Source organism: Lepidochelys kempii, chromosome 12, assembly GCF_965140285.1.
Source record: "Lepidochelys kempii isolate rLepKem1 chromosome 12, rLepKem1.hap1, whole genome shotgun sequence".
Taxonomy (NCBI): Eukaryota; Metazoa; Chordata; order Testudines; family Cheloniidae; genus Lepidochelys; species Lepidochelys kempii.
In genome coordinates this window covers 43,868,282-43,887,712 of record NC_136391.1, presented here as the reverse complement: position 1 = coordinate 43,887,712, position 19,431 = coordinate 43,868,282, and the positions used below count along the sequence as shown (strand labels likewise).

Genomic DNA, 19,431 nt, shown 5'->3' with positions numbered 1-19,431 from the left:
GCCCATCTGCTGGGTGCGTGTGGGGAGTCAAACAGTGCCCTGTGTGGGGATCACTAGGAAAGGGATAGATAATAACACAGAACAGATCCTAGCACCTCTCTCTCAAGTCCTGGAGCACTCACACCTTGACTTCTGCGGGAAAACCATATATTTGAAATGGGGGGGGGAAGGTCCAGAGAAGGGCGAGGTAAATGATGAAGGGTGTGGAGCACCTTCTATTATAGCACAGATTAAAAAGACTGGGACTATTTAGCTTGGACAAGACATCACTAAGGGGGGAGGATACAATAGAGGTCTATGAAATCATGACTGATGGGGAGAAAGTGAATAAGGACATGTTATTTACTCCTTCTCATAACACAAGAACTAGGGGTTGTCAAATGAAATTAATAAGCAGCAGGTTTCAAACAAACAGAAGGAAGTACTTCTTCACACAATGCACAGTCAATCTGTGGAACTCGTTGCCGGGGATGCTGTGAAGGCCAAATGTATATGTGGCTCAAAAAAGAATTAAAGAAGTTCCTGGAGTATAAGGTCCATCAATGGCTATTAGCCAAGATGGTCAGGGATTCAACCCCATGCTCTGGGCTCCCTAAGCTTCTGACTGCCAGATGCTGGGAACTGAGGATAGAGGATGAATCACTTGATGATTGCCTGTTCTTTTCATTCCCTCTGACGCACCTGGCATTGGCCACTGTTAGAAGACAGGATACTGGGCTAGATGGACCATTGGTCAGACCCAGTATGACCGTTCTAATGTTTAAAGAAAAGTTGGAAACTGTGAACCAAAGACTCCAACTTGAGAAGACAAATGAAAAGACCCCAGCATTTATTATTTTAAAATCTCAAGATTTTTAAGGAAATTCTCAATTTTGGGGGCTAGACTCATGATGGCTGAATGATTAGGCTTGTCAATACTACTTCCTTTATCACATCTCTGAGATCCAGACTTCTCTCAACAGTTGTGCTGAACCCAGCCTTCTGCAACAGCCATAATGTGTAACACGGTACCATAGTCCCCAGAAAGATGTACTGTACAAATAGCACAATGAACAAACAAACAGCATAATGCAGGCAATCCATTCCCACTTCTCATAAGATTTCATGTGCCACGGCTAATCAGGGTATCATCAGAACACAGCCAACACGTCTGCATATACAACCACAAATCTTCTAGGCCCAGATCATGAAATATTAGCATTTCCCTGAAAAGAACAAAGACCAGGAGGGTGACAACATCACACTTGGTAGTGGAGATATGTACCTGTGAAATCAATGCGAGGAAGACTCAGCTCACAAGCAGTACAAGAATAATGACTTATCCAAACTGCAGATGTGGGCTGTGGGTTTCTTAAACAGTTATGAAACAGAGGAGGAGGGAAGATTACTATCACTGCAGTACAAATTTCCTTGGAAAACTTCTTCATCCTAAAATTTTATGAAGTAGGTACGGAAGGATTAGAGAAGTGCAGATGGAAATCTGGGTGCAGAGCTAAGGCTGCCAACATGGTACATTTCTTTTAAGTCTCACTTGGCCTTTCCTGTCCCTCTGTTTATAACTTGGATATACCTGGAAGGGTTTTAACCCCGTGTTGCTGACATGCCTGGCCTCGATGTGGTGTCTAGAGATGTTCATGGTCTCTCCAGACAGTTTTCACCATTTACCATGTACCTGCTTTCTCACATTCATAGAATCATAGAATATCAGGGTTGGAAGGGACCTCAGGATGTCATCTAGTCCAACCCCCTGCTCAAAGCAGGACCAATCCCCAATTAAATCATCCCAGCCAGGGCTTTGTCAAGCCTGACCTTAAAAACTTCTAAGGAAGGAGATTCTACCACCTCCCTAGGTAACGCATTCCAGTGTTTCACCACCCTCCTAGTGAAAAAGTTTTTCCTAATATCCAACCTAAACCTCCCCCACTGCAACTTGAGACCATTACTCCTTGTCCTGTCCTCTTCTACCACTGAGAATAGTCTAGAACCATCCTCTCTGGAACCACCTCTCAGGTAGTTGAAAGCAGCTATCAAATCCCCCCTCATTCTTCTCTTCTGCAGACTGAACAATCCCAGCTCCCTCAGCCTCTCCTCATAAGTCATGTGTTCCAGACCCCTAATCATTTTTGTTGCCCTTCGCTGGACTCTCTCCAATTTATCCACATCCTTCTTGTAGTGTGGGGCCCAAAACTGGACACAGTACTCCAGATGAGGCCTCACCAATGTCGAATAGAGGGGGACGATCATGTCCCTCGATCTGCTCGCTATGCCCCTACTTATACATCCCAAAATGCCATTGGCCTTCTTGGCAACAAGGGCACACTGCTGACTCATATCCAGCTTCTCGTCCACTGTCACCCCTAGGTCCTTTTCCGCAGAACTGCTGCCTAGCCATTCGGTCCCTAGTCTGTAGCTGTGCGTTGGGTTCTTCCGTCCTAAGTGCAGGACCCTGCACTTATCCTTATTGAACCTCATCAGATTTCTTTTGGCCCAATCCTCCAATTTGTCTAGGTCCCTCTGTATCCTATCTCTGCCCTCCAGCGTATCTACCACACCTCCCAGTTTAGTATCATCCGCAAATTTGCTGAGAGTGCAATCCACACCATCCTCCAGATCATTTATGAAGATATTGAACAAAACCGGCCCCAGGACCGACCCCTGGGGCACTCCACTTGACACCAGCTGCCAACTAGACATGGAGCCATTGATCACTACCCGTTGAGCCCGACAATCTAGCCAACTTTCTACCCACCTTATAGTGCATTCATCCAGCCCCTACTTCTTTAACTTGCTGACAAGAATACTGTGGGAGACCGTGTCAAAAGCTTTGCTAAAGTCAAGAAACAATACATCCACTGCTCTCCCTTCATCCACAGAACCAGTAATCTCATCATAGAAGGCGATTAGATTAGTCAGGCATGACCTTCCCTTGGTGAATCCATGCTGACTGTTCCTGATCACTTTCCTCTCATGTAAGTGCCTCAGGATTGATTCTTTGAGGACCTGCTCCATGATTTTTCCGGGGACTGAGGTGAGGCTGACTGGCCTGTAGTTCCCAGGATCCTCCTTCTTCCCTTTTTTAAAGATTGGCACTACATTAGCCTTTTTCCAGTCATCCGGGACTTCCCCCGTTCGCCATGAGTTTTCAAAGATAATGGCCAATGGCTCTGCAATCACAGCTGCCAATTCCTTTAGCACTCTCGGATGCAACTCGTCCGGTCCCATGGACTTGTGCACGTCCAGCTTTTCTAAATAGTCCCTAACCACCTCTATCTCCACAAAGGGCTGGCCATCTATTCCCCATGTTGTGATGCCCAGCGCAGCAGTCTGGGAGCTGACCTTGTTTGTGAAGACAGAGGCAAAAATCAGGCATTCTGATTTCAGCCATGAGAAGATAGTTGTTGTTTATATTAACCCAAGGCTAAGCTCTAAAGGAGGCCACAAAAAGCCTTCCAGAGAATGTCTGTCTCTTCAGACTGACAAGGAGACCACACTTAACTTCTGCTGCATTGAAATGAGAGCCCATTGCTTAGAGTTTCTGCCCAGTTTCTGCAGCAGCAGCAAGCAGGCCTCAGATAAGCTGCTCAGGGGAATGCAGGTCTGTTGTTTCGGTGGCCATTGAACTCTACACCGTGTGTATGGGTCTGGGAGTAGCGGAGCAGATTCAAGTGAGCTATGGGCACTAAGACTACTGCAACACTTTGGGACTTAACTCCCTGCCCTCACCCCAGACTCTCCCAGGAGCTGAAAGCACTTGCTGGTGCAACAGGGGGTTTGATTCCAATCCCTTTCCACCCCAGCTCTTCCTCCCAGTGCTGGAGGAGCTGGAGGGTCACCAGGCAATCAGTGTGCTCAACTCACTGGCACTCTGATGGCACCCAACAGATGCCTCTCTGTAGTTAGAGAGAGGATCTTGGGGTGGAGGACAATCAAAAGCCCTGACTGACTGAGAGGGCATGAATTGATGAGTTGTGCTCATTATTAGAGTTGTTGTGTTTTGTAGACTCCCAAAGCTGCCCAGCAGCAGGAAGTGCTATTGGGAACATCTCCGGTGTCACTGTCCTTTGTAGGGAAAGGTCTCTCCTTGTTCTGCCTTTACATCAAAGCAAATATTAGGTAATTATGTTTTCTGTTTTTGATTTACTACGTTAGTGTTTCATGCTGTTGCACATTCCACACTGAGTAAATAACCAACGGAGCTGGGGATTGGGAGGGAGAGAGGTGCAGTGGGACGGAGGTGATGTGTGTGGTGGGAGGTTGTCATATTGCATTCATTGTTCCTATGATTATTTATTTACAAGAGACAGTTGGAACATCTTGCTATGACGTTATGGAACGTCCAAACGAAAGGCTCCTGGCTGCCTTGCACTGGAACAACCACAGAAAGAAGAGACTGGGCATTTCATTCTATTGCTTCCTCTCTGGTTTGCAACACAGGGTGTCTATCCCAATTACTGCACCAGGTCAGCGCTCTCACCTAAGGGCAGGGCAGGGCAGGGCCAGAGCTGAGCTGAGCTCCCTCATTGACAAAAGGCACCTAGTGAAGAAGCAAGAACAGAAGCAACGTGGAAAAGGAGAATCAGAGAGAATGCCAAAGCAAGAACAAGAACTAAAATGTCACCCCTTCCCGGTTGGCACGCCTTTCTCTCCCCTCAGACCACCTCCTCCTTCCCCCTCCCCATCTGGCACTGTCTCCCCACTTCATTGCCCCCCTTGCCCTTCTCCAGCCTGCACTCCCTCCCAGCCTCACAGCTTCCCCTATGCCCTCTCCATCTGGCACTTCCTCCCTACCTCACCACAGCTATATCCCAGCTGAGCTGGAACACGAAGGTCCCTGCACTTCTCTCCTTCCATCCCAGGTGGGGCAGCATTTCCCTAAGAGTCATGAAAGCTTATGCTCAAATAAATTGGTTAGTCTCTAAGGTGCCACAAGTACTCCTTTTCTTTTTATGGCCTGGTGAGTTTGCTGGTCTTTTGCCCTGCAAACCGTGGGCAGATGTGAGGTGTTTACAAAGCGCCCTTAGACCTGCCTGGGCTGTGAAAGCTATTCTGTTTTCAAGGCTACTTACTGTAGCACAGTCTACACTGCTGCAGTTTGCTCTAGAACAGGGGTGGCCAACCTGAGCCTCAGAAGGAGCCAGAATTTACCAATGTACATTGCCAAAGAGCCACAGTGATACATTAGCAGCCCCCCATCAGCTCCCCTCCTGCTCCCAGCGCCTCCCATCCACCAGCAGCCCCGCCAATCAGCGCCTCCCCTTCCCTCCCCATCAGCTGTTTCGTGGCGTGCAGAAGGCTCGGGGGGCGGGGGTGCAAGGGCAAGGGGTGGAGTGGGGCAGGGCCTGTGGCAGAGCCAGGGACTGAGCAGCGAGCACCCCCCGGCACATTGGAAAGTTGGCACCTGTAGCTCCATCCCCGGAGTCGGTGCCTAGACAAGGAGCCGCGTATTAACTCTGAAGAGCCGCCTGTGGCTCCGGAGCCCCAGGTTGGCCATTCCTGCTCTAGAAGACCAAAGGCATGAAATGGCCCCCCTGTCTCCATGAATCTCTCATGGGGTTGCATTTTCTGCACCTCCCTGACAATCACTGCCAGCCCCAGAAAAGGAACTGAAGCAATGGACTCTTGTGATAATTGGACCTAGAAATTTACATTAATTGTTAGCTTGACTGTAAAACCTATGTGAAAGTTCCTAAGATGCCACAATAACCTGTAACAACAACTGCTGATGGGAAAAGGTGCTGAAAAGATCTGTTGTTATAACTCAAGGACTGTGTTAAGATCGTGCTTGGTAAAAACAGAAGATGTGGAACCAGAAATTAATGAACCAAAATTGGTGTGTCAGATATTAGGCCTAATTGGTGGGCAAAATAATGAGGTGATGGCAGGGGTGAAAGTAAGTTAGAGGACGTACGGGTATGCCAGAGTCCTGAGCAGGGGGCGTGGCCTCAACCAGAAGAGGCAGGGCCTTAAATCCCTGGGCCCTTTAAATACTGATTTAAAGGGCCCGAGGCTCCAGCTGCGGTAGTGGCGGCTGGGAGACCGGGGCCCTTTAAATCACCCCCAAGCTATCAGCTGCAGAGGTGGCTGGAAGGCCCGGGACTTGGGGGCGATTTAAAGGGCCTGGGGCTCCACTGTGGTAGTGGCTGGGCTCCATCGGCCGGGCTCCATCGGGAATTTAAAGGGCCCCAGGGCTCCAGCCGCCGCTACCGCCCTGGCCCTTTAAATCCCCCCTGGAGCCCCACTGCCACTACCCCGGGGCTTCGGCAGCAGGGCTCTGGCACGAATTTAAAGGGCCGGGGCGGTAGCGGTGGCTGGAGCTCCGGGGCCCTTTAAATCCCCGCCGAAGCCCCGCCACCACTACTCCAGGGCTCGGGCAGCAGGGCTCAGGCGGGGATTTAAAGGGCTTGGGGCTCCGGCAGCCGCTACCGCCCCAGCCCTTTAAATCCCCTCCCGAGCCCTGCCGCCACTACCTTAGAGCTTCGGCAGCAGGGCTCCGGCGGGGATTTAAAGGGCAAGGACGGTGGCGGCATCTGGAGCTCCGGGGCCCTTTAAATCCCCGCAGGAGCCCCGCCGCCACTACCCCAGGGCTTTAAATTGCCGTCTGGGAAAGCCGGTCCCGGTGCGTCGCTCTGGGGCGTACCGGCTTACTTTCACCTCTGGGCGACGGGCTATTCCACCGACCTTTCCCTTTGTGGGTCCTTAAAGAAAGAGACTTTGGGGGGAAAATTGGGTAGAACAGATGGAGGCTACTAGAGTGAGCTCCAATTTCTTAGCTGCCACCCCTACCGTTTTCTGGGACTTCATCATCCTGAGCAATGTCCTGACCAGACAGGCCAGAGAGAGGGTTCAGATGACTTTGCCACCCCGACTGGCTCCAGCTGAACCCCAACCACCACCTGAGATGAAACAGGATCAGATTTTAACAGCAGCAGCAGCTCCAGCCCATGGCAACGAGCGTATCTTTTCCCCCGAAGGACAGCTATTGCCATCTTTGATGCCACCTTTCTAAAAGGCTGTCAAACAAGGGCTTTCCCTTCTAATAATTCTCCAGCTGAAGGGAAAGAGAACAAGGCATGTTGTTAAAATGAAAGTCTTACTTAATACTTTACATTTCAAATGCTTTAACTTTTTTCCTTCTTCTCTGTATTACAACAACCATAGAAAGGGTTTTAATGCTGCGTTTGCCACGGGACTAAGCCGGCTGAGGGCTCTGTCGACAACGCAGACCTTGCTGAACACGGTTTAATGCTGGACAGGGACCGGATGATGCCCACACCGCCCACCTAAACTCATGCAACAGGGCCCACAGCGTGAAGCCAGCCCCGCCCGTCGCCACAGGAAGGGCCAAGGGGCTTGTGGAAACAGCAGAACAAACCCACCCGCGGCAGAGCGCCTCGGAGGCCGGGTCTGCGGACTCGGGCTCGCAGGGCTCGACCAGGGAAATTAAAACTAGTCCAGTGGACGCCGTGGCTCAGGCCGGAGCTCGGGGAGCGGGTTTCAGGCCCCGAGCTCCAGGCCGCTGCGCCCGGAACCCTGGGCGTGGGGCGGCCGGGGCGCGAGGGGCCGGGGCCGGGGCGCGAGGGGCCGGGGCGTGGGGCGGCCGGGGCGCGAGGGGCCGGGGTGTGGGGCGGCCGGGGCGCGAGGGGCCGGGGCCAGCTCTGCGGGTTTCTCGCCTGGCCCCCCCTCTGGCGACGAGTCATCCGCAGCGGGCCTCGAACCCCTGCCAGCCGCAGGCCCCGGCGCCCGCCAACGCCGCCCGCCTCTGCCTCGGGCGCCGCCCTCACGCGCCCGCCCCGCCCCGGCCCGGCCCGGCCCGGCCCGAGATGGCGGAGCGCGAGCGCAGGAGCCGCCGGCAGCCGGGCGGGGCGCGCGCGGTGAGCGGCCCCCCCAGGGGCCCCCGGCCCGGCCGGTGAGAGCGGGGCGGCGCCCGGCGCGACCCACAGCTGCCCCCCCCGCCTTTCCCCGCCCCATCCCAGGGCCCCCGCCCCCCCCCACCTGCCCCCACCCCCGTTCCCAGCCCTCGCCTCCCCTCCTGCCCCATCCCAGGGCCCCCCCGCCTGCCTCCTGCCCCCACCCCCGTTCCCAGCCCTCGACCCCCCTCCTGCCCCCACCCCCGTTCCCAGCCCTCGCCCCCCTCCTGCCCCCCCACCTGTCCCCACCCCCGTTCCCAGCCCTCGCCCCCCCTCCTGCCCCCCCACCTGCCCCCACCCCCGTTCCCAGCCCTCGCCTCCCCTCCTGCCCCATCCCAGGGCCCCCCTGCCCCCACCCCCGTTCCCAGTCCTCGCCCCCCCTCCTGCCCCCACCCCCGTTCCCAGCCCTCGCCCCGCCCTCCTGCCCCCCCACCTGTCCCCACCCCCGTTCCCAGCCCTCGCCCCCCCTCCTGCCCCCCCACCTGCCCCCACCCCCGTTCCCAGCCCTCGCCTCCCCTCCTGCCCCATCCCAGGGCCCCCCTGCCCCCACCCCCGTTCCCAGTCCTCGCCCCCCCTCCTGCCCCCACCCCCGTTCCCAGCCCTCGCCCCGCCCTCCTGCCCCCCCCACCTGCCCCCACCCCCGTTCCCAGCCCTCGCCTCCCCTCCTGCCCCATCCCAGGGCCCCCGCCCCCCCGCCTGCCTCCTGCCCCCACCCCCGTTCCCAGCCCTCGCCTCCCCTCCTGCCCCATCCCAGGGCCCCCGCCCCCCCGCCTGCCTCCTGCCCCCACCCCCGTTCCCAGCCCTCGCCCCCCCTCCTGCCCCCCCACCTGCCCCCATCCCCGTTCCCAGCCCTCGCCCCCCCTCCTGCCCCCAGTCTGTCCCCACCCCCGTTCCCAGCCCTCGCCTCCCCTCCTGCCCCATCCCAGGGCCTCCTGCCCCCAATCTGTCCCCACCCCCGTTCCTAGCCCTCGCCTTCCCTCCTGCCCCCCCACCTGCCCCCAGTCTGTCTCCACCCCCGTTCCCAGCCCTCGCCTCCCCTCCTGCCCCATCCTGTGGCCCCCTGCCCCCCCACCTGCCTGCCTCCTGCCCCCACCCCCGTTCCCAGCCCTCGCCTCCCCTCCTGCCCCATCCTGTGGCCGCCTGCCCCCCACACCTGCCCGCCTCCTGCCCCCAGTCTGCCCCCACCCCCGTTCCCAGCCCTCGCCTCCCCTCCTGCCCCATCCCAGGGCCCCCTGCCCCCCCACCTGCCTGCTTCCTGCCCCCAGTCTGCCCCCACGCCCATTCCCTGCCCTCTCCTCCCCTCCTATCCCATCCCAGGGCCCCCTGCCCCTCCACCCTCTGTCCCCACCCCCACTGCCCCCCCATGATCTCTGCCTCCCAGTGCCCCCCAGAACTCCCTCTCCACTGGCCACCTGCCCCTCCCCCCCACCCCCACAGCTTCCTCTCATCACCTCCCCAGTGCCCCCCACCTGCCCTAACCTCTGCCCCCCCACCCCTTCACCTGCCCCAACTTCCCCCCAGCACCTGCCCTACTCTCTGACCCATCCCTCACTTCCCCTCCACCTGCCCAACCCCCTGCACCTGTCTCCATCCAGCTCTCCCACTAGCCCTGCCCTCAGCCCCCTCTCAGGCCTGTCCCCCACAGTGCCCCTAGCCTCTCAGTCCTACTACCAGCCATCCCCCAGCCACCTCCTGCCAGCACCCCCGCCCCCAACATCTCCCCACACTGCCCCAGCCCATCTTCTTCTTCCTCCTAACTTGCCTCTTTCCCAGCACCCTCTGACCCCCAGCCTTGGCTCTCCTCTCTGTCCCCCATCCCTGTGCTCCTTAGACCTGCCCCTTATTCATGGCTTCTGGCCCCCTTTGCCCCAGCCCCTCTCCCATCCCACTCTCCCCCACCTGCTTTGACCCCCTGCCAGGTCAGCCGCTGTCTCTGAGTCTGTGTTTGGTTGCAGTGAGGAGCACCCTCCTGTGTTGCCATCCCCGAAACGTGGAACCAGCTGCGAGAGGCCGGAGTGCTACCAGGCGGAGCCGTCAGGCCTGCTGGAGTGTTACCAGTGCCGCTACCTCTGCACAGCCAGAGGTGAGACTCACCTGCCTCTGCCACCCAGCGGACGCTCTGCACTAATTCCCATAGTGCACAGGGCCCTGTCTGGGGGCTGGGGGTGCCAGGTGTCCTGTCTAAAGTGTGTGTGGGGAGGGGAGGGGTCTGCTGCCTCTGCCCCTGCTGCCTCTTGGCTGTTAGTCCTGGTGAGGTTGGATGGAGGCACCTGCCAGTTCCCTCCGTGCCCCTGGTCGGTAGCTGGACGTGCGTCCTGGGACAGGATGAGAGTTTGTCAGCATCTGGCCCTGGTGATGTGGTGCCCCAGGAAACACCAGCGCTTAATGTGGTCTGACATGTATTGGGGAGTTGGTCTGTCATCACTCCTGACAGCCCATTCCCCAGCCCAGCAGTTAATTCTGCCCCCAAATGAACCCTGTTCCCCCCCACTCCTCATCAGTTCTCCCCCATCTGGCCTCTGCTCTTCACCCCTCGCCTGGGGCTGGCTGCAGCTGGTCCCTTCTCTCCCTTCCCGGGCTGGGTGCTGTGGGGAGCACGGGGTAGGAGGGGAATCATAGAATCATGGAATATCAGGGTTGGAAGGGACCTCAGGAGGTCATCTAGTTGCGATGGCCCCTCGCGCGCCTCCCCCACTGCAACTTGAGACCATTACTCCTTGTTCTGTTATCAGCTCTCACTGAGAACAGTCTAGGTCCATCCTCTTTGGAACCCCCTTTCAGGTAGTTGAAAGCAGCTATCAAATCCCCCCTCATTCTTCTCTTCTGCAGACTAAACAATCCCAGTTCCCTCAGCCTCTCCTCATAAGTCATGTTTCCAGTCCCCTAATCATTTTTGTTGCCCTTCGCTGGACTCTTTCCAATTTTTCCACATCCTTCTTATAGTGTGTGGCCCAAAACTGGACACAGTACTCCAGATGAGGCCTCACCAATGCCGAATAGAGGGGAATGATCACATCCCTCTATCTGCTGGCAATGCCCCTACTTATACATCCCAAAATGCCATTAGCCTTGGCAACAAGGGCATACTGTTGACTCTCATCCAGCTTCTCATCCACTGTAACCCCTACATCCTTTTCTGCAACACTGCTTCCTAGCCACTCGGTCCCTGATCTATAGCAGTGCATGGGATTCGTCCTTCCTAAGTGCAAGACTCTGCACTTATCCTTATTGAACCTCATCAGATTTCTTTTGGCCCAATCCTCCAATTTGTCTAGGGTCCTCTGTATCCTATCCCTACCCTCCAGCGTATCTACCTCTCCTCCCAGTTTAGTGTCATCTGCAAACTTGGAGGAACCATCCCATTGCTCCCAGGCAGGGTAGGGGGAGAGGAGCCACCTTGAGCTGGGTTTGTCGTGTTCCCCCAGATCCACCTGGGAGAATGAGGTCTGCTCCAGTGGGGAGCCCTGATTGGCTGCTGTAGCTCAGGATGTGGGACAGTGGAGAAAACAGCCAATCAGAGGAGAGTCCCCACAGGTGGTGCTAGCAACCTGCTTGCCTCAGCAACCCTACTCCTTTTCAGACATTTGATTTCAGGAGCTAGGACCTAACCTAACATACTTACCCTGTGTGTGTGTACAAACCCCTGTAACCTGGCACACTTACCCTGTGTGTGTGCGCAAATCCATTGTAACCTGGCACACTTACCTTGTGTGTACGCAAACCCACTGTAACCCAACGCACTCACCGTGTGTGTGTCGGGGTACAAACCCGGTGTAACCTGGCACACTTACTATTTGTTTGTGTGTACAAACCACTGTAACCCAACACACTTTCCCCGTGTGTGTATACGTAACGCAGTGCATTTTAACTTGTGTGTGTGGGTGGGTGCACTTTATCCTGATTGCAGTGGTCCCTTCTGTCTTTGGAATCTCTGAATCTGTGCATACACAGACCTACTGCAACTCAGTGGACTTCAACCTCTGTGTGTGTGTGTGTACACAGACCCACTTCATCCCGTGTGTGTGTGTGTGTGTGTGTGTGTGTACACAGACCCACTTCAACCCAGTGCTCTTTAACCTATGTGTGTACACATACCCATTTGAACCCAGCGCACTTTAGGCCCCGGAGATGGCCATGCCTGCAGCAAGGTCCATAGCTGGGATGCATCTTGCCAGCTGGGGATCTTCCTCATTCCAATAGTCCCAAATCCTCTGAAACAAAGACAACACTTGATTCCAGGAGAGCTGTTCACGTGCTGATCCCGGGGCTAGGGCAGAAGGGCAAGGAGGTTGGGCCTGTGGCTGGTGAACTATTACTTTAGCTCATGCCTTGAGCTGAGTGTGGGTTATTGAGGTGAGGGCTCTGGTCAGCTGCATATGGCTCTTTACTGTGGTGACTTGGTGGTAGGCATCAACCTACAGGGAGCAGCAGGAATGGGATTTGCTGTTGATGCTGAGCGAGAACAGAGGAAGCTAGATAAAGGGTGTCAGGTAGTTATTACAAGCTCATAAAAGGGGTTGTATCAGTGGATGATGGAACTTTGCCCTGTATCAGTGCAATAAAACTCCTCCAGAAACCTGCCTGGGAGCATGGAATGGGGGAGGGTTTTGGTGCCTTTGCATGAGTGAGTTAGTTGCTCCGAAAGAGTCAAGTTGCTGTCAAGTCTCCTACTTTAAAAAGCTGCCCCTTTTCTCCTTCATACTGTTTTACAGCAAATCCAGCCTCGCACAGCAACTAGCCTCCCGTATCCTCCACCGGTGTCATGTAATGCTTAGGGGTAAAGTCAGGGTCTGCACCCAGTACTGAACCATCACATGGGCTCTCTGCTGCCTTCTCTGGCTGGACAGTTTAGAGGGTGTATGACCAAGTTCCTTTATGCTGGTTTAGTAGGGGTGAGGGTGAAATTTCTGTGCACCCTTCACTCCTAAGACTCTTCCCTCCACTGGAGCAAGTGCATAGACTGCCAGTTTTTGGGTACAGGGGCTGAGATGTTTGGCACAGTTAATTTGCCATATACCACCATGGACGCTGAAGGCGGCTAATTGAATCCAGTAGCATGTGCAGCTACTGCTGGCTCTGAATGTTCGGGGAGAGAGAAGGCTAGGAGTATAGCATGTTCCCCGCCTGCCAGCAAATTGGCCCTTCCCTAGCTTTGGAATACAGGCTGTTCCCTGCTGGCCCTGCCTCAGATGGATTCTTCATTTGCACCCCTAAGTGGCTGAGTGCTTTGCAAAGATGTGAGGCTTGTCCTGTCCATGGCATACAGTGGTGATAAGGGATGCCCCTTGGTAAGGCTGTGTGCCTCATGGGGTTTAAAGCAAGTTAAAAACAAATTAGATTTTCAGAGCCTGCTAAAAGCTGCCTTATTTCATGCTCTGGGGCTGCTGGCTTGTTTGCATTAGTGAGTTGTTGATCCTGTCTGTCAAGGTAGCTGTGTCACACCCCTCAGCATGAGAGTGCCTGCAGGACCCATGGATTTATCTGAAGTTGTGGGTGCTTAGCACGTAAGAAAAAAGGCCCTTAAAATATAAAGATCAAAGCAAAATAGTCTCTCCTTCTCCCTCCTAAAGCAGATTGGCTGGAACTTGGCTTCTCCTTCTGGTCTGCCCCCCGCATTCAGAGGGCAGGTGAGGAGCTCTCGTATTAATCAAGCTGCTTGATTTATTTGGATTTGTAACAATTGCAAGCCCCTCTCCAGAGCTCCAGGTATTTCAACAACAATTGAAACAACAGTAGGACTGTGAGGAGTAGTTCCCCACTATGCTGTATGGCTGTATATCTGCCCTGTCATCAGACACCTAAGGAAAAAGTTGGGCTTTGCAGTCATGGGAAAATGCACAGGTTAATGTCATCAGGAAACTGGTGAGGAAAAGGTGGGCCTTGCATGTTGTCCCGTGATCATCTTTCTCTCAGTGAAAGGGAGCTTCAACTACTTACTTCATGGTCAGCAACAGGCAAACCCTCCCTCATGCCTCTGTGTTGCTGCGAGAGAAGCCAGCCCTCTTATAGTTATGGGGGGTGCAGGACCTTCTCAATAAGAGACCCACTGCTAACTGGCCTTTGAATTGTTCATCTTTGCAGCTTGCTGCCAGCTGGTGGAAGTTCTGCTGACCATGCTGATCCTGATCTGCAGCTCTGTGTCCTACAGCTCAACAGGCGGTTACACCGGCATTCCCAACTTGGGGGGCATTTACTACTACCAGTATGGAGGGGCTTATAGTGGCTTTGATGGGGCAGAGGGGGAAAAAGCCCAGCAACTTGACACCCAGTTCTACCAATTAAAGCTGCCGACAACAAGAGCAGCAATGGCTGTGGGAGGGGCCCTGATGGCCTTCTCTTGCCTTCTGGTTTTGGTTGGTGTGCTGCGGCTGCCATGGCATTTCCCAGCCTGGCTGCTGCTCGAATGCACCCTGGACATATTGATTGCACTTGGCTTCCTGCCTGCTCTGTACTTCTACTTCCACCTTCTGTTGGATGCCTACGATTCTCCAGTGTGCAAAGAGAGAGAGAATCTCTACCAAAGCAAAGGCTACCAAGGATTCAGCTGCAGTGTGCATGGGGCAGAGATAGCAGCTGGGCTCTTTAGCTGCATTGCCATTGTGGTGTTCTTAGTCAGTGCTGGCCTTGCTGTCAGGGGATACAAAACAGTTCATCAGCTGAGAGAGAAGCCAGTGGAAATGTATGAGTTTTAGGGTGGCTTGTTCATAGCCAAGCTGTCCTACGAGCTCATCTCTCTCTGTGGCTGCCAGCCTGGACACCAAGAAGGGGCAGCACCCTCTTCCCTGTCTCAGGACGTTGCATCTGCACTGCTACAATCAGAATACAGGACCATGGCCACAACAAGCACCCCTACCATGAGAGAACAGCTCCAGCTAGAGCCAAGCTTCTCTTAACCAGCCCTCACATTTAAATCTTGTGAATGTGAGTGGAACAGATGCATTCTTAGTTCCATAATCCACATCTGCTCCTTGGCTCTGCCTCTGTTAGCAGTGACTAGCTTACTGCTTGTGCTGAGCTCAGTATCTTGGGAGTAGAGGGACCCCTCCATCTCCTGATCTGCTCAAGCAAGATGTCCCAGCTCTCTCATTGGCCATAGTCCCGTTCCTCCCATACAAGGTAGAGCTACCAGCGCTTGGCAAGATACCTTGTTCATTAGCTAAGATTGAGCTTTTCACTTGACCTTAATCACAACGGGACGTCGTCTCTCCTCCCATCGCTGCATGTTTGAACAACTTTGATTCCCAGCTGCTTGCTACAGGAGTGCAGGGAGCAGGAGAGAATGACATAGGAAGAGAGCCCAGGTTCGGCCACTAAACCCTGCCACTAGCTCTCCTCTGAGCCTGTGCTTCCTCACGTTTCAGGGTGTCACCTTTAAACCATGGTTCTTATTTTTTTTAAATGTAATTGATCGTATAAGAAAATGATTCTACAAACCCGATCATTAGCGGAAGGGTGAGTGAGGACAAACACCAACCATTGTTCCCATAAAGCAGGGGTTCTTAAACTGGGGGTTGGGACCCCTCAGAGGGTCCTGAGGTTATTACATGGGGGGTCACGAGCTGTCAGCCTCCACCCCAAACCCCACTTTGCATCCAGCATTTATAATGGTGTTTAATATATAAAAAAGTGTTTTTTAATTTATAAGGGGGTCGCACTCAAAGGCTTGCTGTGTGAAAGGGGTCACCAGTACAAAAGTTTGAGAACCACTGCCATAAAGCAAAGTGACGTCACTCAGGCAGTAGAAGCTTCACAGCTTGTCTGGAGTGTGACCCTAATGATTAGCTGAGCGCTGCATGCCTGTGTGGAGCCTAGCAGAGCAGGAGCAGCAGCGGGGGAAGGGGTTTACATGTTCATTAGCACCTAGGATTGAGCCTGTGACCAACCCATGGGGAAATGGGATGAAGGCCTGGGAATGTAATGGATCACAGTGGCAACAAGAGAAGACCATCCTATTAAATACAGTTTCTATAACTCATCCCACTATGGTGGGACACTATCCCCACCACCTTCACCACTTAGCTGAATGGCCAAAGTGAAGGTGCTCCAGGGCTCCCTACAGATTTGAACCTCAAGAGTGACAATGGCTAGGGTTGCCAATCCTCCAGGAGTATCCTGGAGTCTCCAGGAATTAAAGATTAATTTTTAATTAAAGATTGTCATGTGAGAGAACCTCAAGGACTACATCCACCCAAAATCGGCATCCCTAACAATGGCTGCTTCAGCCCCAGGGGAATGTTGAGGCACTGTGTCGGCGGTGTTGCTTTTGGTTCCTGGTATGGGGAGTATGGTGCTCAGCTGAAGGGCTGGCAGCCCGGAGATAGATGGAGCAGGCCCTCTTGTGGGAATGGCTGGAGCCTGGCAGTATTTGATGGCAAAAGGCACATATCCCCCCCCACCCCCTTTTTCCCTTCTGCTACATGTGGAGAGTTGGCCAGCTGGCTTGGCAGGCGGCCACATCCTTTGGGTGAGAGGGGCAGGAAGACCCATTTCTGGTGTAAGCTAGTGCTGTTGCTTTTTTCCTCCCCTTGTCTCTGCTTTTCCCCTGCACTGTTTCGCCAGTGTGGAAGGCAGTTTGTGCTGTTTCTCTCCCTGTAATAGAGGCCCAACACAACTCAAGGGAACAAGAAATAGCCATGTCCTTGTCTGAGCAGAGCTCAGGGTGGACAGGCATTTACCTAAATTCTGTAGAGCATGTGTTCTCATGCTGGAGGGCATAACACCCCCTGGCCTTTGTTTATGGCTAGATGGGAGTATCTTGAAGCTTTTTTTTTTTTTTTTTTTGGTTTATAACATGAGCTCACAGTCTCCAGCTGATTGAGAGCCCTGCTGGAGCTGGGCCAAGCACTAGAAAAGACTCGGCACTGGCCCCGCAGGTGCTAGCTGAGCTAAGCTCAGACTTTCTGGCCCGTCTGCCTCTGCTACAAACTGAGTCAGCTAACTAGGGTCGGGCACTCCAGAGTGGTGGGCGGACAGGTCAGGCCTGGCTGAAGTGAAGGGGAGGCATGCCCCACAGCATTGTGTATTTCACTGAGTTGCTCCTCTTCTCCCAGGTGTGGTGCAGTTAATCCAGGGGTTACTGAATGCTCTGGCTCTTTGTGCTCACTTCCTATTTTGTTCTTTATGGATTCAGTGCTGGCTTTACAGATGGTGGCTTCAATGATAATTGCTACTGACCCTTCAAGGGCCAAGCACTGGTGCAAATCCAGCAGCTGGATCAGCAGTTCACCATCCTCAGAGCTCTTCTTATATAGAGCGGCTTGACTTTCTTGTTGGAGAGCTGAGTACTAGCACTGGGCTTCCTTGTTGGAAGGTCCATGCCTCTGCAGGTTCTCTCGCTAGGAAGTGGCTGCTTCTGGAAGCCACGTGCAGGCTCCTGGCATGTTTGGCCTATGGCACAGTGGTAGGCATCTAGCTACACACAGCCCTACAAAGTAATGGCAAAGATCTTTGCAAAGGGAGAGGGGCTATATTGATTAAATGGACTGTGAGCTAGCAGGCACTGCTGGGGAGGCAGCCACTGTTGGGAGACTCCTAGACATGTTATGAAATTAGCATGGTTCTCACTCCACAATGTGATAGAAAAATGAACTTTCATCAGGATCTTCCAGAGCTCAGTGGTGCAGCTAGTGAAGCAGTTGAGTATTCTTGGCACTGCTGGCCTCCTCATAGTGAGGCAGAGCCAGGGTAACAAGCAGTCTTAGCCACTAGCAGTGGCACCTGCAGGCCAACTCTTTCTCTAGGTATAAAATTTCTAAGCAAAATGTTCTGGATAAGAGTGTGTTTTTCACTGACTTTTATTCTTTCATTCACAGGCTGCCAAAGTTAGTCTCTTTTTGATATAATGCAGGGAAGAACTAGATGATAAAATATTAGAGACCAATGAGAGTCCCATAAAGTAATTGGCCTGATGTATAACCTGGACTCTCACCAAATCTGTCTGAAGCAGCACTAACCCAAGCTTGCTCAGTCCTTTGATTCCCTTAGAAAAGCCAGATAGGTGCTGCAGGCAGTGAATCACTACGAATTCCAGCTAATGGTGTCAAGGGACTGTGGTGCACAGAGCTCTAAACAGCATCTGTCCAGAATAAGGGTCCTGTGGTGCTTTTCCAGAACTGTTAACAGTACTTGCCTGTTTTGAACCCCAGGGGGAAGGTACATTCCCCCTTGGTAAAGTCTCCCTATAGTTTCAGCTGAAGAAAGATATTATCAATTTCAAATTATCTAGCTCCAGACACATGGTGCGCATGCATAAGCCCCTCAGTGATATATAACGGGGACCATCACTTGAAGAAAAATAAGTTTATACGATGCAAGAGTACTACTATAACATTCTGTGCCAGATCACCAGCTGTCATTCTGCTGCCCCCTTTTACAAAGAGTTACTTTTTCTTATAGCACAGAGTCGTTCTGCTAGGAATTTATTGTGCAGAAGACTCCATTAGGAGAGTTGACCTATAAATGAATTCCTTCTAATCAGTGCAGAGCTTGTATTAACCCTTTGAGCCAGGCATTTATATTACCATGATAGAGAAGCCATGCCAGAGACAAGTTTGTTTCCATTTTAAGACCAATGTGTGATATAAATCTCTCTTCTGTCCCTGAGTAAATTTAGGCTGGAAATTAGGTTTCCAATCATCAGAGATGGGAGATTCTGGAAAAGCCTTGCAATAGGAGCAGTGAGAGCATAAAGGATTTTAAGATAGAACTTGATAAATTTACAAATAGGATTATATGAGGGGGGGGGGTTCTGCGGTAGCAGGGGCCTGCACTCAGTGAGCCAGGGGGTCCCCTCCACTCCTATGCTCTATTTGTTTCATACTCTCTGCGGGGTTGGCAGGGGCACCTTTCTGTATAAAATGTGTCTGGTCTTGGTGTAGTCAGCAAAGTTAATCAGCGTAGATTGAGCAAGATATGAGACTTTGGAAAACAGAGTACAGCTATGAAAATTCTGCTGTCAGATCTCACAATAAAGCTTCCACGCTTTACAGTAAAGATATTAAATGCTGAGCTCTTCCTTGTATTCTTTATAAACAATTAAAGGTGAACTTTACTCTTTTAAAAAGTTTGACTTTTTTATGGACTATAATGGGGCAGTGGCTCTATGAAACCATGAACAACCTTCAAAATGAAATGTCATTTCATAACAGCCCCTATGTATAGCATCCCCTTCATTAGCACTGACCACATGGAAAACATGCAGAACCAACATGACTGGCCAGGACTGCTTAAAAACCCTGCAGTGAATACAAGTGATGTTTAACCTCTAGTTTCAGAGTAGCAGCCGTGTTAGTCTGTATTCGCAAAAAGAAAAGGAGTACTTGTGGCACCTTAGAGACTAACCAATTTATCTGAGCATAAGCTTTCGTGAGCTACAGCTCACTTCATCGGATGCATAGAGTGGAAAGCTTATGCTCAAATAAATTTGTTAGTCTGTAAGGTGCCACAAGTACTCCTTTTAACCTCTAGTGTTTCTCTTATTTAATTGGCACCAGTCTACTCTAAAGCATCACACGAGATCACAAAG

General features: G+C 52.9%; 1 protein-coding gene across 1 annotated transcript; it reads left to right on the top strand.

Annotated features, from left to right (window-relative positions):
- The first annotated feature begins 7,820 nt into the window (after positions 1-7,820).
- On the top strand, positions 7,821-18,969 carry MARVELD3 (MARVEL domain containing 3). The gene is made up of 3 exons (XM_073308389.2): positions 7,821-7,906; positions 9,863-9,990; positions 13,989-18,969. Exons 1-3 carry the CDS (start codon positions 7,821-7,823, stop codon positions 14,597-14,599), a joined length of 825 nt encoding a protein of 274 aa, XP_073164490.1. The 3' UTR covers positions 14,600-18,969.
- The last annotated feature ends 462 nt before the right edge of the window (positions 18,970-19,431 follow it).